The 25,380-nt window shown below is 40.8% G+C and overlaps 1 protein-coding gene across 5 annotated transcripts; it reads right to left on the bottom strand.

Moving 5' to 3' along the window:
* Window positions 1-1,044: 1,044 nt before the first annotated feature.
* ap1b1 (adaptor related protein complex 1 subunit beta 1) lies at window positions 1,045-25,240 on the bottom strand. Of its 5 annotated transcripts, none has more exons than XM_074670513.1 (23): window positions 25,160-25,240; window positions 23,294-23,354; window positions 22,320-22,425; window positions 22,061-22,196; window positions 21,733-21,978; window positions 21,427-21,617; window positions 21,094-21,315; window positions 20,818-20,938; window positions 20,626-20,721; window positions 19,058-19,173; window positions 17,784-17,949; window positions 16,986-17,084; window positions 16,116-16,375; window positions 15,582-15,789; window positions 15,373-15,393; window positions 14,520-14,549; window positions 14,219-14,356; window positions 13,980-14,125; window positions 13,760-13,889; window positions 10,320-10,404; window positions 9,695-9,781; window positions 9,000-9,154; window positions 1,045-2,537 (listed from the first exon to the last, which is right to left on the bottom strand). In XM_074670513.1, the coding sequence occupies exons 2-23, from the start codon at window positions 23,328-23,330 to the stop codon at window positions 2,463-2,465; spliced, it is 2,871 nt and encodes a 956-aa protein (XP_074526614.1). In that variant the 5' UTR covers window positions 23,331-23,354; window positions 25,160-25,240; the 3' UTR covers window positions 1,045-2,462. The 5 variants fall into 5 exon arrangements, with proteins under 5 accessions (XP_074526614.1, XP_074526616.1, XP_074526615.1 ...); XM_074670515.1 differs by lacking the exon at window positions 25,160-25,240 and adding an exon at window positions 25,093-25,137; XM_074670514.1 differs by lacking the exon at window positions 25,160-25,240 and adding an exon at window positions 25,076-25,096.
* Between the last annotated feature and the right edge of the window lie 140 nt (window positions 25,241-25,380).

Genomic DNA, 25,380 nt, shown 5'->3' with positions numbered 1-25,380 from the left:
CATTAAAATGGTGGTGTGATATTGCACTTTTTTGTATTCATCTCATCATTTCTTCTTTTATCAAAGCACTGGTTGTTAAAAGAGAAGAGACCTTGGGGCTGGAGGGTTGAAGGTAAGTCAATGTACTCTTGATTTGCACTTATAACTGTTAAAAATCCTATTAAATAATTCAAGTCATGCAGCTCAATAAAACATCACTCTACGGCATTGGAGACCCATTTGCACTTAAAAATGAAGACTTTATTAGTAAGATACGAAATGGTAACTTTTGGTGTGAAACTGGTTTTCTATGCTTTGAATTCTTGGCTTAAACCTTATTTAAACAAATGATTGTATCTCAAAGTGTAAAAACACCAAGTACTGTCAGTGGTTCAAAAGTTAAGCAATCCTTTCCACAGGCTCAGCCCTTAACCGAAGGCAATGCAGTGGTGCCCCCTGTTGGAATACATCCTCACAGAGGATCAATATTATAGATCATTTATTAGATTTATTGAATACAAAAGAAGAGACTTGCAGATTTAAACTGGCTCACTTCTTCACTCTAAGCTAGTGTCACTGAATGCAGCTGATCTCTCACAGAAACTGATCCAAGAGCTGTTTGGTGATGCAGTTTCACTTTTCAGGCCAGCTTGGACTTCGAAAACCCCAACAGGGCTTCAGACAAGCTCCCCCGACTTGCACTCGGCTCAAGTCAGCTCAAGACTTTGTTTCATTTCTCAAGGTTGAACAACGCTGGGGGACTTTGTATGCAAAGTCTGCTGCAGTGGAGCGGAGCTGAGACAAGCCTCTGCAAGGAGGAGTGAACGCCTCAAAGGCCATCAGTGATTATAAAGTATGATGTGTAAAAACAAGGCACAGTGTCTTCCAGAGACTTGGGGAGTGTGGACTCTGCAGAGCAAATACAACTCAGAAAATGTTTAGCATCCTATGAAACTCAGACTATCAAACAAAAAAGGCTGTGACACAAAAGCATGTTGCCTTTGGCCTGTGTCAATTGTTTCATGTCCAAACAGTGAGGAAAAAGACTGAGCACTCCACTGAGTGTGAATTTAACAAGACTTTTAATAGGTCTCTTTTCAAATGATGTACACACAATGAAAAAAAAATCAAAAGCATCTGATTAAATATTTGATTTTTTTACAGCGTCATATGAATCAGCCGTCACCACACACACACACACACACGCACACACAAAGACACACACTCAAAATACAAAGCCTTCTCTGTTGTAATCTTAACAAGGTGTTAGAGTGAGTACATACATCCTGTAGAGCTGATCAAAAGAGCTTCAGTGTAATGACTCGAAAAATTTAAATCCAATTACTCTCAAGCCTGGGTGTAAAGTGGGGACACTGGAAGTTTTTTTAAGCCTCCTCTCAGCAAGAGCTACATGTATGCTTATCACTCAGGTGTTACACCCCATGATATCGTTTTAAGTGTGGCGACACCTCACCTGAGCCTTCATCTCAGGTGGTACTTGAAAGAGCTGCCATCAGGGCACACACAGAGCAAAGCAGCAGAGAGCGCCTGAGTGGCTGTCACTGATGCAGGTGGAAGCAGTGAAAAACAAAATCCTCAACACCTGAGGCTCCTTCCCAGTCTGCCACATGTACACTAACAAGGCTACAGACAGACATAAAGAAAGGAATGACTAAATAAGAAAGCAGGCGGCGGAAAACTGCTGCCTGACTATAAAATGTCCAGATATTAATCTCAAAATGAAAAAAGACACACATCAACTCAAAGTTCCTACAAACACAGCACACATCAGACATTCTGCTTTCATGGAGCAGCAGACGAGCTGGTCCCACTGCTAACCACAGACGCTAAAGCAAACTACAAAAAGACAACAAATATGTAGTTTGTAAGTCCAATGTGTCTTTAGAGGCCTTGGCATCCTTCTTTTACTTCCCACAGGCAGGAGAGGGTTAAAGCCGGTTGTGTTGGACTGAGAGTACCCTAAATAAATGTGCCGACAGAGATGGTTCACCTGCTGATTTGCAGATGCTAAAAATAGACTCAATTTGCACAGAAGTGGGTCTAGATAATGATTAAAGAGCCACATGCAGAGAAAACAGTCACGGGAATACAAGTCCTGCTGACGCCTCTACCTGAAAAATCACAGGATGACTCAGGAAGAGAAGACTGAGAAAATGCATCATGACATAAAGTTCTGAAACTGAAGCTATGTGTGGAAAAAAAAAGAAAAAGAGGGTACTGAAGTATTCGGAAAAGACAGACTGTAAGAGACAGGTCAAAATGGAACAGAAATCATCATTAATCCTAGTTTGACAGCAGGATGACAAACTGAGTGCAGCCTCTCGGCCCTGAAACAGCAGGAGGAGGCCCCTGCACAGTATGAGCGTGTAAGATGGTCAGTGGGTCAGATAAGGGGAGAGCAGGAGAAGGTGCCAGGGGTCTGTGAGGGCAGCAGCTGGGCCAATGCAGGGTTGTTTCTCTCCTCAGTTCTTCAGCATGGCCTCGTAGCTCTGGAACACACACTGAGAAACCTCTGGAGCTCTGCACTTCAGAGAGACCTGAGGGAGAGAGGAGAGAGGCAGGGGTGAGTGTGATTCGACTTCTGAGTCAAGTATTAAAATGCAAGGTATGAGAGGCACGCCAGCATCGGCAGGGTTCATAAAATCCCCCGCTGCGGGACATACACAAGTTATCACAGGCAAAAACAAGACGCAGAGAGAATCGAGAAACAAGAATCGGAGTGAGAGAGTAAAACTGACACGACAGACTTATCTTATAACTTTATCCATCATCAAATATCAGAACTTTAAAAAACAGAAAGAGACTGGTACCCCTCGTTAAAATATCTAAAGTCTGCTATTTCGTGTTAATAGATGAGATATAAACAAAGACACAGTAGGTGTTCTCCCAGCTCTACGAAAGGAAGTTGTTATTTTTTCAGTTGAGACGTTGTTTTTGCCTTTACAATCTCTCCACTCAGCTGTACCTCATACAGACACACAGACACAGAAATATAGACACAAACACAGTGGAAATATAGAGGCAGCCTCTCAAAAGCCTCTCTCTGGTGTCGGTCTCAGCTGGGAGTCGGTTTAGGATTTGATACAGCCTCAAAAAGTGACTTTCTTATCCCTATGAGCAACTACAGAGTTGATGTTATATCCTCAGACTCCAAAACAAAGAACACACAATACAGCAGCTGTATCTTTTGTCAGGACAGATGACGTCCCAATGCTACTTTTAACCCTCACTCATTAATAAGTGAGACACATGTTTTGAATAGTTCAAAAATGTTTCACTTTATAATTAATGAGCTGCAAAAACCAGCTGAGCCGTCTCAGATGATTCATGGATCCCCTGATAACCCACACGTTTCCTACAAGTAGCAAACTGTCGTCAACCTATTTGTGCGAAACAAGAAAAACACACACACACACACACACACACAGCTGTGTGTATGGAGCAGCCCTGACTCTCAGTCTCAGCGTCGATCTTTCAGCTCTCATCACCGTCATTTGTCAGAGTCACATTTGTTCCACTGGAAAGTTTGCGGGGTCACAGTGTAAGTTTGCTCAAGATAGCGAGAGCAGACTGTCTGTGACTGATGAGTGACAAATACGAACAACACGGGAATAATAGAAACTTGATACTGCACTCAGGAAACGTCTTGCTGAGTTCTCAATCTTCAATTTGCTCCGGGTGATTTATTTCCTTGATTTTTCCTGGTATTTTTAGGCTCTGTGTGCTTTTATTAGACAGCAAACTGTGTACAGCTGAGTCGAGGGAGAGCGACAGAAAGAACAGGAACATTCTGATATCACAGCACTTAAAAACAGTCAGATCCGAGCCCTGCATTGTTCAATAATTACAGAGTTCTGTAAGAGCATGACCAAAACAACCTCAGGGTTTAGAGAAAGGACATACTACAGGATCTGAAACTATCAATCCTGGAGGCTTTTATCCTGTTCTTTGTAAGGAAAGACCAAGGAGACTCACACTGATATGAGGAGCTGCTTTCGGAGCTTAAACCCAGCTGAAATGTGACAACTGATACTGGAGTATCTAGACCTGAACTAAGCTTACACCTGACTGATTTTCCAAGCTATGATCTCGTTCGAAACACAAGGATGGGAAAAGGGAAAAAAATGGGAAATTTTTTGATTCATTTTTTGTTTTTGATCTCATCACTGATAGGTCTTCTTTCTACCCTTTCTTCTTTACTTGTCCTGAGCATTTTATAGGATTGTTTCTTTATCAATTCTTGATGAATTTTGTCACTTCTCAGCCTAAACCTTAGAAATAAAAAGAGTTCATATTCAGCTGCCCTGGTAGGTCTGTCTTGTCCCCCCTTCGTTCAGGCAGGTTCAGATCAGGACACCCACGACTATTTCAATCAAATATGTCTGGATTAACACACACGGCTGGTTCATTTCCGTAAACAGCCATGATGGCTCCTGTAGAGGGAATGGCCTGATTAATTTAGCGCACAGACAAATTAGTTTGTGGTTCATGTAAAGCTCAAACAAAGTGCATTGGCTCCTGAGTGTCTATATATTATACTGAAGTAGAGGACCTATGACTGGATGCTGGGATTGGCCACCTGTGGCTAACACACAGCATTACTCTGATTCAGTGTATGCAGTTACCTCTGCAGGGATTCAGGTCTGTATCTGCTGATAATGCCTCGGAAAATTACTGTGACACCAAAGTCTCCATAAAGTGCTTCAATCTGCTCCATGCTTTTAAAGAAGTCTGCCTGTCTGTTTCTCTGCAGTGTGTGTGTGTCTGTGTATGTGTGTGGAGTGTGGTCACACTATCCTGTCATCAGCTGAATAACAGCGGCATGAGTTGCAGAGCAATCGATGATCATCTGCTGATTAATTCACATTCTCTCAGTGTCGTTCTCTCAGGAGGTTAAATAAATAAATAAAAAGGCTTGAACGGGTCAGTACATTTATTTCTACTGTTAATATACCCAGGACATCAAAGCAAAGTCTGTGCAAGTGAAAGGCGCATGAGCAGATTGGTTTGGTGATTTCAGAACAGTTAGGGTATGCTGAATGCATTAAAACCTGTTAAATAATACAATGAACAGCTTGTCTCTGATCGTGTTCAGTCTTAACTGTTTTCTTTAATTTGTTGAGATGAATGTTTTTTTTTCCTAATCATCATATTTAGTTTTTCTCCTCAGGGCAACATTAAGAGAATGATTACAAACTGCTTCACTCTTCTTTGTTTTTGGACCATATTTTCTTCACTTCTGGGATCTAATATCAATATTTTTCAACCACCAGTGTCTATGTTTGAAATTTTAGTGATGTGACAACACTGTAACATATTCTCGTCAAAACTGGCACCATGACAATAATTAGACGATCAGTTATTCAGCAGAGGTTTTCTGAGTGCCCCTCTTCGTCTCAGTGGATACTAATATCAAACTGAAGTGAAATAGAGGGTTGTTTTGGATACCACAGAGCTGCAGAGGAATCAAATGGTAATACTGCCTAGCTCCTTAAGTGTTGCCTCTGAACACTCAGGGCTCTTTACTAATGCATGCTGCTGCTGGCAACATTTAGGCAGCCGCTCTCCAGTCAGCATGGGGTAAGAGATGTGAAGAAACGCTCCAGCCGCTGATGTGGGACGTGCTATTGAGAGAGCTGGAAACTGCGGTATTTATGTGTTTAGCTTTAGGCTTGCTGCTAAATATTATTATGGCAATATTAGTGTTATTATCAGATCGCTTTAGTGAGGAGCAAGAAGATTTATATCACCTGGTATGAATTAAAAAAGAATTACCTTCTGGAGAAAAATTAACTTTATCGTTAAATCTGATTATACCGGTTTCTAGACAAACCAACAACTGATGACTTCTTTCAACTTATACTTTACAACACATTTTATGAGGCCTGCAGGAAATAAGAATCTGCTGCTGCAGTTGTTCTCTGTTATGGCGGTGCATCTCAAGCAAAGAGCACAACAAAGAAAGATGACCACTTAATGCATGATCATGATCCCATCACATCATACACAGTATCATAACACACCTTGCTTCCTGAGCAAAAAAAAAACTGTAGAGAGAGGAGAGGAGGTTATCGAAAAGAGCTTATCGTACATCATCAAATTTATTCTGCAGCATGTCAGCTGTTAGCTGTTCCCAGGGTGTGTTCATGAAGCCCTTTGCCAGTGTGTGCATTTTTATTCAGGTTATGTTTGATACAACTTTGTAAGGAAATCAGTTACACGGCTGTGCCACATTTTTGTGTATCAGGGACCTACAAATCAAGGTAATGTATTTCATATTGTATAACTCGAGCATGATAATGGGTCACAGCAGTCCTCCAGGCATTTATGTTGATACAGATATGACATGTAGCATAATGAGTCACACTAAGTACCACCACAATAAATTATCTAATCATGAGCTATAATATCTGAAATGTCAATTAATAGCTTTTTAATTTAATAAGCATCCAAACCCATCCAGAAGGAATAGTCATGGGTGTGCAATTAGGCACAGTCGAACATGATGTCTCATAAGACTGAAGCCAATCAGAAGAACAAACAAACAAACAAACAAAAAGCAGCATGTATGATCAGCTGCAAAAATACACTGTTCTGCCACAATCTTCAAACACAGCAATAATATAAAAATGTCTCAAATCTTGCCTGATTAACTGCATAAAATCTAGAAAATACGCAATGGCAAGGCTTTGCTCCTTCAGGTCTAAAAATAGCTGCCGACAAAAGGCTTGAGCAGCTCGGCTTTTATGTGCTGTGCCAAGAGAGTGCAGGGACCATGCAGCAGGCAGCAACGCAGAGACACGAGCACCAGAGTACACACTGTACATGCAGCACCGTTCACTCTGGAGTCTTGTCTTCTCTTCACTAAACAATTTATGATCTCACTGAGCGGAGCAGCCGTCCAACCCCACGTAGACATGATCTGAGCTATAACATTAACATGCAATCAGAATGACAGTGGGATAACTGTTGAGAATAACCGACTGAATTAATGAGATTACACCACGAATCCACACTCAGGGGAAATAAAGATGCGACTAATCAAGAGTGAGATGATTTAAAATGCACGATGCTGTTGGCAGAATGGAGTTTCACACAATAGATGCTTGATAAATAATCATAAAGAAATCATTGCCTCCTTCACCCAACAAGTCTTATACTAATGCCAACGCAGATAAACTCCCACTCTCTTTTTTAAATGCTCTACATTAGGTCAAACAATGACAAAAAGATCATTATACATTCCAAATTTGAAAGATTTATTGAGCATGTGATAAATTGACTTGTCTAGACAGGATGGGAGAAAAAGACTTAATGCTGCCTTAAGAAATAAAAACATCATCTGAAAGCAGACTGAGCGATGAGAAGGGAGCAGAGTCGCACCAAGGTCATCGCTCTCGACTAGTCATGCAGAATTTGTGAGCCAAGCACAATCCATCATTCTGCAGAGCGTGACACACTGACAAAGCAAAGACACACAGCAACACAATGAGGAACACAAACAAACAAACATGCACTCACAAGCAGACACAAACACATGAGGCCCCAGTACCGGTGGCACAGTTCAGATCACTGCAGAATCAACCAGCCCTCAGCGCATCAGTCTGTCACTGCTTGTTCACATCAGCCGCGGCTCAGTCAGTTGACTTTATCCATGAAGCTCAGACGTGACAGTTTGCTGCATCACATTGATTTAATTTACTCAGTATTCAAGAGCAGAATGGAGGCAGGAACTTTTCTAACTGTGTATGAGTGAGGGCATGAATGAGACGGCTCAGAGTTTAAGTTACAAACATCCTGGCCTAAGCTGGGTTCTTTGATTTACAACAGGTGATATCTCTCTCAGCAGTTTGAAGAATCGATGTTCGAGGTTTTTAATAGCTCAGGCTCCAAATTTGAAGTTTAAATTATGAGTGTAGAAGAAAGAATTCCTCCTGGAACTTTTTGTGACTATCATTTATCGGCAAAACCCTTTTTTTAATTTACTGATAAGAACTTCTTGTGCTAAAGAATGATTTCTTAATTGATTTATTTATATTAATTTTTTTATTTCTTCAGTTAATTCAGGTGTCATCATTTTTTATCTATCATAACTTGAAAAATCTGGGCTTGTCAGGTGACTGTAGCTCATGTTAATTGTAATAATTAGGGTCCTCATCCACAGGAAGAGTGCTCTCAACCGGAGGCAAAGGGCACTATTGTTTTAGATTTCAGGTTTTGCGGTGCATTAAACCATTGCAAAACCGCATGTCATGCAAAACAATGATCTGTTCTTGAACCTCCATTAAAAGTGCAAAGGGCATCTGTTCAGCTTATTTTCAACGATTTCAAACCACGATTCAAACAACTAGTACTGCAAGATTCATGATCTGTTGCATGCATACATGAAATCTCTGCATGGCAGATATGTCTTTTAATATGAGTGAAATTGCTTGTTTTGTGCATTTTTAGAACGGCAAAAAAAAAAATCAGACAAGCATATTTCAGGTAGTGAAAAATCCCTGCAACATGCTGTCAGGCTGCACAACGCCTGATATAAAGAAGTGATCCTTTTTGTTGTTTCAACAGAATCCTGATTGTGATTGTTGTAAACTGACAGATTGCAATTACTCAATTGATTTTTGAAGTACACACACGCACAGCCTGCTAATGAAAACAAACAGCTAACATGGCTCACTGCTGTCAATTCAAAACAGGCTGAGTTCAAGCCCAACACAAACGTTAGCATGAAGACTTTGATATGAAATCAGACCGCTGAGTCTGTAGACGTCTTATTATTCTCATGAGTTACTTATGATGCAATGTTATAGATCTCATTGGGCAAACTTAAATCTGCTGTAGCCAGAACATTTCTTCAATGGTTAGCATAAGACAAAAAGAATAATTTGTATTAAAGGCATCCTTTAAAAGAATACTTCAGGCCATAACACCCTCTCACCAAAGTATTGACGATAATACACCTTCACAAATCCAGCTGATGCAGCCATCAGAGTACTCACTGTGAAGTTTGGGTTTCCTGCCTGCACCCGCAGCTCAGCAAGCACCCAGATGCCGTTGGTGAGTTTCATGGACTGGTACAGCATGTCCTGCCCCTCTACTGTCCGCTTGGCGATGGTGAAAACGTTGCTGCCCTGCAGTTTGTTAGAGGCTGCATCTGTTGAGAGATCATAGTCATGACGATAAGGTCAAGAGTTTGACCATTATGGGAATTCTGTTCTTTTATGATCAGAAAAACACTCAAGATCTAATCACTCAAGAATCAGTCCAAACAGGACTCTTTTCCTGTTTTATTATCTGCTGAAATTTTTCTTAGGCTGCCTGTGCAGCATAGATTCAGTCACTAATTCTGAAAAATCTTTTCAGCTCAGACTCTGTGTTGCTGCTGCACCCCAGCTGGATGTGAAACCCTGACTCTTTGTTCCTCTGTAGGGGAAAACTCCATTAAGCTGCCATTAGGAATTCTTCTCCGGCGCAGCTACTCTATTTATGTGTGATAATTTAGTTTCACACAAATGTTCGAGACTGCAGCTGATGAGTGCTCATCAAATACTGTTTGCTTCATTAGCGAGGATCTAGATTTGAGAAGGTTGTCACTCTGTTGGTATTTGTTGGCATATTAAGAAGCTGCAGAATGTAGCTGAACCATCTTGAATCCTTCAGGTGGTGTACTTTGGCCTCACTTCATCCTCCTTACCTGAGCTGAGATGGCAGTCCTTGATCTGAAACTGGGCCTCGTTGTCATTTGAAATGTCTTTCCATGTGGCGAGGAACACCTGTCGCTCTGCAGATGAAGAGACGCAAACACAGGATGAGTAAAAAGACAGAGCACACACACAGAGACATACACAGTATGAGGATAAAACCAGAAGGTGTGGTAAAGGTAAAAATACACACATTGGGATGAAAAATGTGAATGTAGTGTGTGTGATATGTTTAATTTTTAATTCCACATTTAACGTCTGGCCCCTCCTGCTGGGGCTTGGCCCCTGGCTGCTGCCCAGCTGCCAGTCCCCATCAGGAGGCTCCACAGGGGAAAATGCCATCATGGTTGTCACAGAATTAATCAAAACCAGAACTAATGAATATGTAAACAAAGCTGAAATGGTCTCTGGAGCATAATCCAGGAGCACATGTGTGGCTGCAGAGGTGAATGGGTACAGCCAGGAAGAGGTTTCTCACACGTCTGTGTCTTACACACAGCTTCACTTTTCACATGCACATAATGTAACCCAGCAGAAAGACTGATGTGTTTGCATGTCTTTGACGTCAGCTGGGTTCTGACGCTCAGGAGTGAAGAGACTCAGCCAAGAGACACTCACCCATCTTTCCGTCCTCTACAAACAGCATGCTGATGGGGTACTGGCTGCTGAAGTAGAATACGTCAATGTTGTTCTTTACGGCCACCTGCGAAAGTGATTACATCCCAGGGAGGGGGGGTAGAGGCGGAGGACAGGAGGAGAAACAAGAAGCAATATAAGGGTAATTACTTTTTGAAGTGCCCTTCAAGGGTAGGCAATGCTGGTTTGTGTGTGCTGTTTACTGAACAGAAGGGAATCAGTCTTTGCATCTCATCCTCACACAAACATGCAAGAGCACATGCAGGCATTATAACAGCAAAAATGTCAACATATTCTTTACTTCATTTCATCAACACTGTCTCTCAGTACGAGGCTTTAATGTGATGATCAGTAAACATCACTTTGAACTAAATATAACAACATCTTTTAACAGCCTTCAGCCTTCAGTTTTACAAGAGGACATAAATCAATGAGGAGTTGAAAATAGATTGTGGTTAAAAATAAAGTGCCCCATAAAAAAAGATAAGACACATAAAAGACAGAGAGAGACAGGTGAGAGAAAAGCTAACAGCAGGGCTCCATCTCAAAAACAGCAGCATTTTTAGACTTTACTCCCCAGGCGAGACTTTACAGTTCATGGACCCGTGTGGTAAAGATACAAGACATGGAAACAAGAGAACAACAGGAGTATGACAGAGAAACCTGCGGTAACAAGTGGCAGCCAGTGATAGCTATCCAGCAGCTCAAAGAAGAAGTGCTGGGTAAAAGACAGGGAGTTCGGCCAAAGGAGACAGAAGGACTCCTGAATAATTCATCAGGGTGTCTTATTCCTGGTTGCAATGCAGGGCTGCCAGTTACATGGTGCGTCACACACCAAGAAAACAAGTGTAATTTTGTTCGTATACCAAAAGAGCTACAAGTGGTTAGACACAACTTTAAAGTTCAGGTCTCATGCTCTGAGCTACGATTACACTGAAGACCAGTGCTTCCAGAAGTCTGTTAAGATAAGATAAGATAAACTTTATTGCCCCGGGGGAAATATGTCATGGACATAAGCACAGTGCTGCTCACACTTAATACATAATTCATTCATACATTCATAACAATCTACAATAACATGCCTGTTGTAACACAGACTGTTTGTTAAGTAAAGTGATGGAAGTAGGGAGGAAGGAGAGTATGAAGAGATTTCTTTTTAACTCTGGTAGCTCTGAACTGTCTTCAAGAGGGCAATAATTCATATTCTGAATAAAAGACGTGAGAAGAGTCGTTTAAGATGTTTTGTGCCTGGCTGATGATGATATTTTCAAAGATAGTTCGGAGGGACAGGTAATTTTTCTTACCTTTCACTTTTAAAGCACATTTGGTACTCTTGTTTTTTAGCCTTGATTTAAGCAAAAGCCTGGATCAAAATCACAAATGACTTTCAACCAAAAAAAAAAAAAAAAAAGATAACACACTTAAAAAGACTTTGCAAAGGCTAGTTGAGTCTTTTTTCCCCAAATTCTCTCAGTTTGCCCATTTTCTAACTCTTCATAGCTTGTAAACCAAAGCCATGTTGTGTTTGTTTCACTCTGGCAGATGCATCTTGCCTTTTCTATTTAGACAGAATGTTCTGAATCTGCCGCCAAAGAAGTGTTAAGATTGTGAAGACAGTTAAGGGGATCTAAACACGAGGAATAATGTCAAATGTTATTATCTACCTAGGAGCCTTTTGCCATGTCACATCAGTATCACGCTTTGATTCGTTGTTGGATTTAGTACAGGTGGGTGTTTTGCCCTTCAAAAGGAGAAATGACCTGAAAGTTTACTGAATTATTCTAGACTTTGTTTTTAATAATGTTTTTAATAGTTTTCAGACTTAGAAAAAACGTTTATAAAAGCACAATGTAAGTTTAGCTTATTAAAAAAATACTGAGTTGTCGCTGGAAAAAAGTTTGACTCAAATTAAGTTTTAGAGTATTCTCTTTTTTTTCTAGCTTTTGGTCTGCTTTTTGAATACACCAAGTCATGCTGTGGAAAAGCATGATGAGCATCTTAAACCATTTCATTAAGTCCATTCCCATTTGCATCACAAATAACAGATGAATCTACAACTAAAACTGTCATTAGCTCCGCTGCATAAACTTCCCCACTAACATTAGAAGAAATTATAGTTTCTTTATGTAGCATTACGCTCCAGAACAAAATATGTTAATGCTGAGTCACACAGCTAAAGACTTCACAAGACAGCTGTCAATGTCATTCAGAGACTTGTGAGAGCAGATAAGATCTGTGATGAAGCTCAGTCTGCAATTGATTTATGGATCAGTCACAATTTACTTATAAATACTTCTAGAAATGTGAAGCAGGCAGCTGTAGTGACAGTCAGTGATTTGGTGTCTTTGAATTTAGCATCTATGGCAAAAATAGCCATGAAACTTGTCTCAAAGGTCCATCAAACATTTCCCTAAGGTGCATTGTTTTGTGATGAAAGGGTCTCACTGACTGTGGTGGAATATAAAAATGCTCAGACACATCACTAGATACTGTGAGGCGCCATCTGCTACCAAGACCGAAACACTGCAAAACCTCTCAAAATAAAATATCTGAGGAAATGTCAAAACAGACAAAAGTATTCATCAAAGCAATGCCTGGAGGCAGTAGAAAAGAAAGGTTAGCCGGGCTACAGAGGCCAGCGAAAAACAAAGGAGCCATGTGTTGTGTGACCAACTAATGGCTGCCCCCACCTCTATCATCCCCCTCCACACTCTTATCTTCTCCCTCCAGCTGCACACAGCAGCCGTCCACCATTCTGCCCAGTTAAAAGACCCACCCTGATCAAAAACACAACCCGGTGTCTGCAGCGCTTTTTATTTTCTACTTACCACAGCTGCTTTGAAGGTTGTTTTATGTTTCAGTTCTGTTTTATCCACAACGTGGGAATTTAATAGTATTACTGAATGATGGGGAGGATGCATTACTAATTGTTAAGGACAAACTGTCACAAACTGTAATTTTTTTTTTTAACAAAACTTAATATTTCATTAGATACTTGAGTCGATCTTGTAAATATTTTAACTATGAAGCATTTTGGTGTTATAATTCTGAATGAAGTGTTTTTAAATGAAGATAAATGAACGAGACACTAAAATACTGACAACTTTAGTGTGCAATTCATCAGGTTTAATTGACTAATATTAAACATGCAGACATGTCTGTGTACCTTGTTAATATTATACTGCAGCTCTCAGACCGTGCTGTCACAATATCTGAGACTGCAGACCCAGTAAAAAACAAAGTGAGGACAGTAAACCTGAAGTGTTGATATCCTGATTAGACCAGTGTTGAGTAAATAAAAACAGGATATATAAACCTCTGCTTTTTGTTTGCACTCTTTATCCGACAATCAACTTGTCAGCAAACTCAAAAAAGCATCACAGGGAATATAATTTGAAAACTTATTACGGTGGATGTGTTACCTGCAGGTTGGTGAGAGGCTCCATCTTCATTACTGGTCCTACAGTACTGAGAGGAAGGCTCACTTCAATGCTCTGGTTTGGGCTGAGAGGAGTTAGAACCTGGAGTGGGCCAGCTGGCGCGAGACCAAAGCTGCAGAGGAACAAAGAGGTAGAGGAAAAAAGTCACAACTGTGTGGAAATCAACGGAAGGCACTGCACTTTGCTTGGCTGGGGCCTTCACCTGTTTCTGTTAAACTGGATGGCGAAATCAGTCATAACACTCATTGCTTTATTAGTGAGGGTCATCTCCATTTGGATGACGCCAGCACGGCGGGCAAATGTGCCTGTAATCTCCAGTCCCTTGGCTTTCATGGCTGGAAGCCAAACCTGAACAGAAACAAGTTCAGTTTTTTTATTGCAGATTCCCAACATGTTATAATATCATTCTGCAGTGTTACAGTGCAGCTTGTCTGGACTCACTGTTTTAGGAGGGCTGTAGGCTCCCATAGGCATACCAACTCCACCTCCTAGATCAAATAGGTCATCCAGACCGCCACTGACAGGGGCACTGAAAGAGGCTGGCATTGCAGCTGGAGGAGCACCAAATCCAGCCCCCATCTGTGGGCCACAAAAACAACTCATTACACTCACAGTGGACTCCAGGATGAGTGGTTGCTACCTTGGAGTAGGGTAAGGCAATCCAAAGAAATAAATGAATGATTAGACACATCTAATGTCACTGGTACTGTCCAAATCAAAGTTTAAAAGAACTCAGACTTACAGCAGCACTTCCTCCAAGGTCTCCGCCGAGCTGGAAGGAGAGACAGAAAATTCAGGTCACTCATTGGAGCAAATGGTTTTGTAAGAAGTTAATGGAGGGGTAGGAGAGCAAAAACATAGCCTCTCTGCTATAGAGTTTACACTGTAAACAAACAGCAGGAAAGAAACACCAGAACAGATGAAGTTTTACTGATCCAATCGCCCTATCCTTTTCTTTTTTTAATCTTACTACTGGAGCGTGTCTGCAAAGTTGGTGAAAGGTTTAAAAGCACAATGACTAAAGCTGGGGTTGTGGTAAAGGGACTCTACGTAGTGATCAAGCCACACTATAGTGCATTGAAAGTAGAAATACATAGACGTGAAATACTCAAATCTCTCCTACATGGATGGGACAACATGAACATCGTAATACGATGTGCTGATAATCACAAATGCCCTTTCAGGAAGTACTACTCTGAGGACACAGTGGCACAACAGGGGACACGAGGGGTCTACTCTGATGGCTGGCCTTAACTGGTCCAGCCCGGTCCCATGGACCAACCTCAGTGGGGCTGTAATCTGGGGGCGATGGGGACTGATGGAGTTGAGGTGACTGAGGCGTGTCCGTCCGCAGGGGAATGGGCGGCTGATTGAAACATGAAACACATCCACAGCCAAAAGATAAGAAAAGAGACGGCCTCAATGATTTAACAGCATGCTGACTGTAAACACCCATGGAATGAAATTGATAAATAATGGAAAATGGTCTGAGTGATGGGTGAAAACCACAGTTAAACAGCAGGGATAAAATGATTCCTATCAAATGATTTGATGTGGCTCATAAAATTGTGCTCTCTCTTCCTTCATGTAGTTACCGGCTCTGACTCATCCCCCATCTGCAGGTGCAGCATTGAACAGAGAAAGGAAAACACACACAGGTCAAGGAAAAAGAAGAAGAGCTCCAGAGGTGGAGAGAAAAGACAAACTTCAAAGATAGTTCACTGTGACTAAGCATAATTGACTTTAGTGAAACATATGAAGAACTGATCAACTTCAGTCAACCTGTGCTGCGTGGAAAACCTACCAGGCTGTCCAGTCCCCCTCCAAGAAGATCCATGGCACCCAACTGCATTCCAGAGGAGGGGGCTGGTGGTGGTCCAGTGGTGGTGGGAGGGGTCAGGTCCAGGTTGAGTAGATCTCCCAGGAGATCTCCTTGGGATGGGATGACAGCAGGGGGTGCCTCGGTCACTCCAGCAGCAGAACCAGGGTCAGGGCTATCAACACTCTCCCCACTAGTAGTGATAATACAGAAGAAAATAAAATGATTCCAATGATGCGTGTCATTTAAATTATCCCAGAAGTATCTTAAATACACAGGCACAAATTGTTTCTTAAAAGCACTGAAATCACCAGCGTACTTTAGTTTACTGACAAGAAGGAGATAAACATTATAACGTATTTTGAGGCAGGAAGGAACAAAGGGCACCAACAACACAACTTGACAATGCTGGAGAGTGTGCTTCTCAGTGTAATGTCCACAGGCTAGATGGATCCACTTACATAAACTAACTCCAGTTCAAACAGTGTTTACAAAAAGAAAAAAAACAGCATGACTCACGATCCAGCACTGCCAGGGAGCCTCTTGTGCTGAACGCCGCGGCTTCCCTCCACAAAGGCACTGGGAGGCTTGTGGTACACAGAGGCCAGAGTGCCAATGTGGCAGATGAGCTCCTCCAGCAGTGTGGGCTCGATCAGGTCCGTCTCCTCCGAGATCAGGGGCTTCTCAGCCAGCACCACCTCCTTAGCAGCCACAGGATCTGTGGAGAGCAGACGCCAGTAGATGTAGCCACGGTCCCTGAGGTCTGGGTTGTCAGAGTCCTGCAGAGAGACAGAGTCATTAGAGGGAAGGATTATTATTATTCATGGAGCTTGTTTAATTAATACTTAATGTCAGACTCTTTTCTATCTCTGCCTGAATATGAGAGAATGAGCAATAATTCAAGATATCAAAAAGGCAGCCCTGGTTGTGCAAGGACTTGGGAATGAAGGATGAACATTAAGTGCTCTAAGAGTACGCATGGAACTGCACTTTTTCTACAAACAGGGAGGATTAATGATCAGGATTGATAAATAAATGCAGTTTCAAATCAAGTATCTGTCAGTAAATGCCCATCACTCATCAGTTTAAAAGAATTCCAATTTTCGCTCTGATCTAAATTGTTAGAACGGGGACAGGGACACCCCTAGCAAAACAGTTTTCTTATTATCATTTATCTACAACATCATAAAACTTTCAAAGAATGTTGGTCTTATTTTTAAACAAGCTGCGTTATGGAGAAAAATGCAAAGCCCACATCCATACTGCTACTTAAACACTCACCTGTATAAGTAAGGGACACTATAGTGGGTTTGGAGTATGAAATGATGAAAGTGAAAATAAACTGTAGAAACTGATAATGACAGGCATAAGATGATTGATTTTTCCCACCTGTGTGGCCAGGCTCAACACCTGCTGCACTAGTTCCTGAGTTTCTGTCGGCTTTTTCAGGAACAACTTGACAATCGCCGTCAGAAGCTGCAGCTGCACCTAAATGTTACAGTGAACATGAACAGGTTATGTTACAGCTGCTCACATAGATACTTAATATGCAGGCAGTCAAAGGTTGTATAAATGCACATCAACAAGGTGGATCCATAGGGTAATTTTTTTTTTTAACAATAACTTGTATGACAACAAGTAAATGCAGGTCATAACCCTAGAGTGAACACAGATTTCACAGATATAGTGTATTGCTCCACAGTCAAGACTAATAGGACAAAAGTATTCACATATTCTCCCACCACAAAATCTCTTATTACTATCAAGAGAGCCTCTCGCAGGTAAATTTATGGAAATAGATTTACTACTGAAGTGTAATGTGTCAGTGTGTGAAGCCTGATGTAATCCCATAACAAACTGTGCCAGGACACTCCTCAGAGCGAAGGCTGGCTGCTTTTCAATGCATGTGAGCAAGTTTTTAAAAGTGTCTCCACTCTTGTGCTATTTTCACATTAAGAATGGTAAGTTGCAGTTAAATAACAAATTTCACTCAGCAATGTTTCTATCATTCTTCTCACAGTGCTTAGCAGTAGCTATCCAAAAAATGTAATTATTTCCAGGGACAGAAACTGAAATGTGCTCCTTACTTCAAGCACTGATTCCAAAAAGCTGGTGTTGCTACCACTGAAAATGGACTTTATGGTTGTAATGACAATGACAGCCTCCCCACAGTCTCCTAAAACACACCTGAGTGCTTTCATCGTGGAAACCCTCCAGAAAGCTCTCCAGCAGCTCATCAGCGTTGTCAATGCGCTCAGCGTACTCTCCCACAATCCAGATCATGGCAGCGCGGGCCTCAGGCTCATCCAGGGAGTCCAGGTTTTCACAGAGAGTGGCGATTACACTCTCATACCTGAAAACAGTTGCATGAAAACAGCAAATATATCAGGAATGACACAGAGAAAATGCTACATGAATTTACACATTTATTTATCCAAAAACAACAAGAGTAGGATTAAAAAGACAAGCCTATGGATAAAAAAACACATCACCATCTTAAATAAAACACAGTGACAAACACCCACATTTGTCCTCAAACACAGACCAAGTTTTACTTCAAAGTGATTTGATCAGGTGGCCTGAAAAGCAAATACAATATTTACCAACATAACTTCAAGGTTTGGTCTTTGGGTCTTTATTTGCTCGATGTTCAGAGAGTCAAGGTCTTCTGCTGCAAGGGTTAATAAAACCCTGTGGTACTTCTGATCTGTATGAAATGCTTAATAATAACCTCCTGCATTTGCATAATGGTTTTATAAGATAGAACATACCGAGGCAGAAAGATTCAGTTGATTTCTAATTAATAGGGAAGGCAGAAGTTCGAGTGGGTAGTGACTCATCCAAATAAAAGGCTTGGGACCACGCTGAGCTGGAAGCTTTGCAAAGCTGCTCCTTTTGAGACTCACGACTCCACAGCAATGTGTGGGTGAGGTTTCTGTCTCGCACATGAATGTGTCTGGTGGATCTACAGCAAAAGTCACGCTCCAGCCAAATCTGCCTGCACTTCAACCAGGTGCAATCAGGGCAGGGAGTTAAGCTGTCCACTTAAAACGCTGTCAGAATTACAGAGGACAATTTTCTTCACAGAAAGCTCTTCATATACTTTTTGGGTAAAGTGCCAATGCAAAACACTTTTTTTTTTTATGAGCTTTCAATCAAACCAGTCAGCGACACACAGAAAATAAGCAACGTGCCAGTAAAACCCAATGCTTGGGCTGTTCTTCTGTGCATATAAGTATCTCTGAGATACTAAAACTCAGAGAACAATAAAAAGCATGCTGTAGCTAACATTACAAGTAAAGTATGAAAAAGAAACCATATAATAAACTAGCTCATATAAACTGACTGTTTAGAGTTTGATGAGCTACCAGGGGGGCTGGTTGTGGTCCAGTGATAAATTAATGTTCTGGAAAAAGAGTGATGTAAAGAATAACAGCACTTATGTGTAAGAGAGGACCTACTTGTTGGGGTACTTGCGGAAGATGTCCTTGATGACCACAATGGCCTCTTGCACCACATAGTTGACCTTGGTCTGGATGAGGTCTAAGAGTGTGCTGACGCAGCGCTCTGCTGATTGCTAATGAATAGAGAAGAACATAAAACTGTCATATGTGTGTATATATAAAAGGATTTTTATTTTAATTATTAATCAAACTGATATTTTTTACTACATAAACACACAAAAGTACAGAAAATTGATGCTGTTGACTACCGATACCGATTGCCAGGTACCTGGAATCTGTACCGTATCATTTCAAATGTGAAAGGTACCTATCCCTAATATGAATATATATATATATATATATATATATATATATATATATATATATATATATATATATATAAATATATATGCATGAACTATGACTGAGACTTTTTTGGCAGAATTTCAAATATTCTGCATAAAATGCAACTTGCAGGTCAATTTGTTACAACACTGATACACAACTTTGTCTAAAAATAGCTGCTCAAACACATTTTACAAGATCAAAGGATGCAAAAAGCATTTGTTTTCAGTAAAACTGTTATAAAAGGCTTTCTTTTTAGCATCTCATCATGATACGTCACATCCAGGACTTTGAATCTCTCACTCTGCCCCCACAGTGTTGGCTGAAAATACAGACTGACTTTTCTGACACAAACATCTATGAAACAAATTATTAGGACACTATCATCACTGTCTCTCCCTCTGTCAGTCTCTCTCTCTCACACTTCACTTTTATCATCCTCAAAAAAAACGCAACAAAAAAAAATTCATCCACACGAAAGAGGCAGATAGGGAGAGCAGCACAGCGGCTAACGAGGAACTAAAGCAATAAAGTAGACTAAAACTGAGTTCATGATCATACGGATTCTTCTATAATTTATTTTTTGGTTGACTGGACTTGGGAAATACAAAGGAGATTGAGCCCCTTTCTGATAAGGATACAAAGCATTACAAAGACAGCTACACAGACCTAATATCTCCTTGTGTGTAAAACATCTGTATCTTCTCAGAGCTATTATAAAGAGACAACCTGTAAGGTGAACACAGTGTTGGATGTGGTTATTCTATGCCACTTGCTCCACTCTTGTTCTCTGCAGGGCCTCATTACTCCAGTGACCATTATTTCTCCTAACCCTGTCCTGATAATGCTTTTTTTTACTTTCATATTAATTAATGATCAACAATCTGATACGTCTGTTTTGTGTAAAATGAAACTTGCAAAAATGACTCAGAAAGCTACTGTAGTGTAGATCAATTCATAAATTTGAATAGTAACTTAAAATATAATTTCCCAAACTACTGGCTCAGAGGGATCTCTAACCTCCAAGTTGCACTTTAACTTTTTTATCCTTCTAAGTAAAATAAAAAAAGAGTTCAGACAGTCCTGACCCCATAAACATTTTAAAACACAGCAACTGTGTCCATCCACCTTCCTTTTATAGACCATGTAAAGGCTTTTTAAAATCAATGAACCGCATAGATAAAAAAAGGTTTTACAAATAGAGCAGCATCTGCTGACAGTATGACATCATCTTCACCCACCTCTACTTTGATGGCACAGCGGCCGATGGCTCTGACCGCTTTACGAACAAAGTCCACATCCACTTCAGTAGCGTACTCTTTGAGCTCTGCGAGGACCTACAGCACAACAGATGGGCAGCAGTCATACACTTGATCTTTTTCACCCCATCTAGATACAACAGCAGGGTTGTGGCTCTGCTGTGGGTGTGTTACCTGGGCAATGTTGGCTTGTGAGGCTAAACGAATCATGATGTCCAGCTTTTCCAGTTTGACATAGATTGGGTCATTGTACTTCACAAAGAAAACTTTCATCTCGTGTTTCAGGATCTCTGGACTGAAAAGGGACATAAACAATGAGGTCATTAGTGATGCTGCTGAGAATTCACCAAATTACAGAAATGCTTCATCATAAAGTTATATTCTATTTTAGTCAGGTTTGCTGCTAGTATTTTAAAAATAGACTTCACAAAGTCATTCTCTGACATTTACCGTCTCTGTACAATGAGGTTGATGTTCCTAAGGGCAACATATTGAAGCTCAGGCTCAGCAGAAAGGAGAGTGACCAAAGGAGGTGCGAGCTTCTTCAGCAGGGTGCCATAGTAGTCCAAGTCCTTGGGCAACATCTCCATGAACTTCATTAAAACTTTAACTGCTGACAGCACCACTGCAGAGTTGGCGTGTGACAGGCGCGGGGTCACACGCTCACAGATGCTAGCAGGTGTTGATGATAATTGGGAGGAAAGGACAGGAAATTAGACAGGCTTCGTTGGCGTTATTTCCTAACTGACATTCAAAGTTAATGACTGCAGTGTTTTCTCTCACCTTTGGGACTCACGGTCATCACGAGGTGTGTAATTGGCCAGACAGTCGAGAATGAATATCTGTCCCCACTCCGTGCACTCATTCAAAGCAGTTAGTAGCTTGTTGATGGTCTGAGGGTTCAGGTCCAGGAGATTGCTGTTTGGGTGAGACTCTGCAATCTCAGACAGCGCTGCCACTGCATTAGCTACGACCTAAAGATGATGACAGGAGTACAGACAAAGCAAATCGTTAAGTGACAGCCACCAAGCATGAATCAAGCTCACTAAGCTGAAATAACACCAGCAATGATTACAAACTAAATTGTACCATGGGGTTGGAGTCGGAGATGAGGTCTTTGAGGGTGTCCAGGAAGCCCTGGTCCTCCACCAGTTGAGCGTTGATATCATGAAGCTTTGCTACACACACAGCAGCAGTCTTCCTCACATAAGGGTCCTCGTCCTTCAGACATTTCCTCAGGGGCTCACAGAGATACTCTGTGATCTTGTCCACACGGATACAGCCCATCGTGCGCACAGCAAGAGCCCGGATTAGAGGGTTAGGGTCTTCACAGTCCTAAGAGGATAATTCCAAAATGTCAACATTTTTTAAATTCAATATCTACAGTAAAATTAGACTATTATGGATTGAGCCCTACCTTTACAAAGGTGTTGACAGCCATGATAGCCATGTCTGGCTGACTCTTGGCATAGTTCATCAGGTAGAGGTAGACCAGCTTTTTCAACTCCAGGTTGTCCGTCTGCATGCAGTTAACAACGTCTGGGAACAGTGCGCTGAAAAAGGGACATGGTGTTACATCACTACTGTCTCACAGAAATGGGTGATAAGCCACAGTGTATCATTTATGCGTGTATCATTTATGCAAGTATGTTTCTGACATTATTCTCCATGCTCACCTGACATCCTTGCCAACTGTCATAGATGCAATGACCTTCTTCACAGCCTCCTTCTTCTTCTCTTTCTTATCACTGTTGAGCTCTGCCTTGAGCTCAAAGATCTCCCCTGGTCACACAAAAAGACAATGGGGAATTATGCATCATGTAATCCATTTGTGTTGTACATGATAAGAATACCAATACCAGTGCAATGGACACACAACATACAATGCCCTGAGGTTCCTTGTCTAACAAAACCCCTCATAAAGAAGAGATTTAATGGTCAGGTCAGGATTTTCAGAATGTGTCAATGTGTTTATTTGAAATAAGCAAAAAGAGATTCAGCTTTTCAGTGCCTATCTGAACAAATATAAACGGTTGGTACTCTGACAACTTTGGGCTTAACTTTAAGTCTGCCTACTTAGAATTTCCCAGGCACTCTGCTAATCACCTCAAATCTTCTTCAGGATGTCAGCAACAGACTGCACAACAAAAACGCTGAGCAGATGCACAAATAAGGCAGAAACATGCCAACTCTTTTGTGTCACAGCAATCCTGACAAGCATCACTTCATCACTCCTAAGAGAAAAGCATTTGTGTTTTTTAGGCTCTGTCTACAAAATGAACACTTTTTGGCTGTGTGAGATGAGTCAAACAGATACAACAGGGAAAACAGCAGGAAGGAGGCTAAAGGCCAATGCTCGATATGTCTAATCCTATTTAAAATAAACAGAGCTGTTCAGATGTTTGCAACAAAGCCAATATAAGCAGAGCACTGTCAGCATGGTTCATCAATCAGATAAGCTTGTGAGGGATTCAGATGTGATCTCTGAAGAGATTAAAATCTGACAGGCCATTGCAAGAAAAGTTTAAGGATGCAGGTCTTCTTTTGATGCGGTAACAGTTTAGCACTAACAACTCAACTGTACTTCAACATTTCAAAAGCACTGTAACATCAACAACTGCAGGAATCTATAGGTCATAAGCTTACAGACCTTTCTTGGTAGTGGTGAAATACTTGGAGTCTGTCATCTTGGATCCAAATTGTCGATTCTCCTGCAAAACAGAGAGTGAGATGATTGTGAAATCTGTTACTGACTGGACATTTAGAGCATTATGACATACAGGAAATCTGAAAAGTGCAAGCACAAGGAAATAAGAGGAATTCCTGTCCTTTCCTGGGCAAGTGGCAGGGAACTATCTGGGAAAGACACAATGGATTTTGCTGAAAAGACAACACTTTTATCTCTTTTTAAAAACATGAACCTTCTTGGTCAACATTCACATAACCAACAGGCTGTGTGAACTTTAAACTTTTAAAACATTTTTTGTAGCAATAGATCTTCCAAAACTTTGTACTATGATGGTAAAAAAAAGTAAAATCAGTTGTATAAGTATTCCCGCAACTATCGGTACTTTTGATCAATCTTTCTCTGTGAGAGCTATACTGTAGTTTTGCGAAAGATTATTAATAAGTTATCCTTACATTTTAACTAAACATTGGCTATCTTGTGAATAATAATAATAATAATAATCATCATCATCATCTTTACTTATATTGCACTTTTCAAAAGCAATGTTAGAAAGTGCTGCACAAAACAGAACAAATGGTAAAAGAAAAAAGAGAAGAAATAAAAGAGGAGTAAAACAGGAATGTGAGGAAAAGTGAAAGAAAAAACATTATATAAAAGGTTAAAAACCATCTCAAAACAAAGGAAAGGAAAACATCAGAAAAAACATTAATACAACAAAAGGTAAAACATTTCAGATCCTGCCCATGTACTGTGAAAGAAAAAAAAACCTGAGCAGTGTTTTTTTATTTTTTATTATTTTTTAGATTAATTGATGCTTATTAAGTCTCGATTATTACTGAAATTTCAATGCTCCTAAAATATCGTGATACATGCATGACATCACCCTCATCAGTATTGATAGAAGTTCACTGCATGGATAAAAGGCATTTTAAAAAGGAAGAATCACAAGTTTCTGAAAACATTATGGCTGATGTCAACCGCTTTTTCATTCATACAATTTCTGTTTACCCCAGGCCCAAAAGTTATTTAAGCTAAAGTGATGTAACTGACCATTAAATGTGTAAGCAGCTGAGCCTTTCACTGATAAATCAAACAGGTTACATTACTGATCGGGTTGAAGCAGGTTAAACGTTAACATCCGACAGGTTTTTAGCTACAACTTTACACATATGGGTTCAAACAACTGACGACGACAGCTAGCATCACGTTAGCTGGTCGTCTGTGGTAGTTGTACGACAGCTCACTCTGCTGCCACTTTAATAGCAGTAAACTAATATTCTTATTTCTCTTTTTTTCTGGCTAACGATGTACGAAAACTGATTCACTTTGATTGTAAAGAAATCAACCAAAGAAGAGCCAGTAAAGAGGCTCGTTAGCTGGCTAGCGTCAAGCTACCGTTGCATTTTAGCATAGCAGGCTCAAGAATTTATCGCTGAAGTATGAAACAGTAACGTAAAACTAAATGAACTAGAGGTTGCAGTTGCTCTACAAGAAACTATCGATCGTTTACTTACGCATAGCTGATTCGCCCATTCTTGCATGTTTGCTTATTAAGTTAGGGGTAACTAAATGAAAGAGATGCTAAAGGCTAGCTGTGTGGTGCAGTGTACTTATCAGTGTCAGCTAGCGCCTGACCACTATACTAGCTCTCACGGCTGAGACATGACCTTCTAAGCACCGGCTTTAGGAAGTCTTTGCCGGGCTAGTTAAGCTCTTAATCTGTCAGCCAGATTTAAACCTTACCCAGCGAATTAGCGTACCTTCTGGAGTTAAAATTAGACTCGCCTCGCAATGAATTTGGAGAGAAAATCTCCACAAACATCTTACCGTGACAGGCTTGGTAGGGGCTGTGATGGCCTTCGTCCCCTCCCACCTGATTTACTTCCGTGTTTCTACAAAATAACGCTCTCAAATAGACAAGCAACGTCAGCTTTCGCTACAGTGCTGCTAATTACAAAGGGAGTTACACTGGTTAAACCGCCGTTTGAAACTTAATTGTTTGCAGATAATTTAACTGTTTCAAAAGATGAGCTCTGTGTGGATACGGT

Source organism: Halichoeres trimaculatus, unplaced genomic scaffold (assembly GCF_033239565.1).
Source record: "Halichoeres trimaculatus isolate MK-OKI-2021-1 unplaced genomic scaffold, fHalTri1.1 fHalTri1_scaffold_5, whole genome shotgun sequence".
Lineage (NCBI taxonomy): Eukaryota > Metazoa > Chordata > Actinopteri > Labriformes > Labridae > Halichoeres > Halichoeres trimaculatus.
Note: the sequence above shows the minus strand (reverse complement) of the source record. Positions and strands in the feature narration are given on the sequence as shown.

What these genes read in the sequence shown, in the direction of transcription:
- ap1b1 (XM_074670510.1), bottom strand. Translation starts at nt 24,873, where the DNA reads ATGCAAGAATGGGCGAATCAGCTATGC. An exon ending in CACAAGCCAACATTGCCCAG is followed by an intron (nt 20,722 to 20,817) that starts GTAACACACCCA and finishes GTTGTGCTGTAG; the next exon opens with GTCCTCGCAGAGCTCAAAGA. An exon ending in GGACTGCCATCTCAGCTCAG is followed by an intron (nt 9,155 to 9,694) that starts GTAAGGAGGATG and finishes ATCTCTCAACAG; the next exon opens with ATGCAGCCTCTAACAAACTG.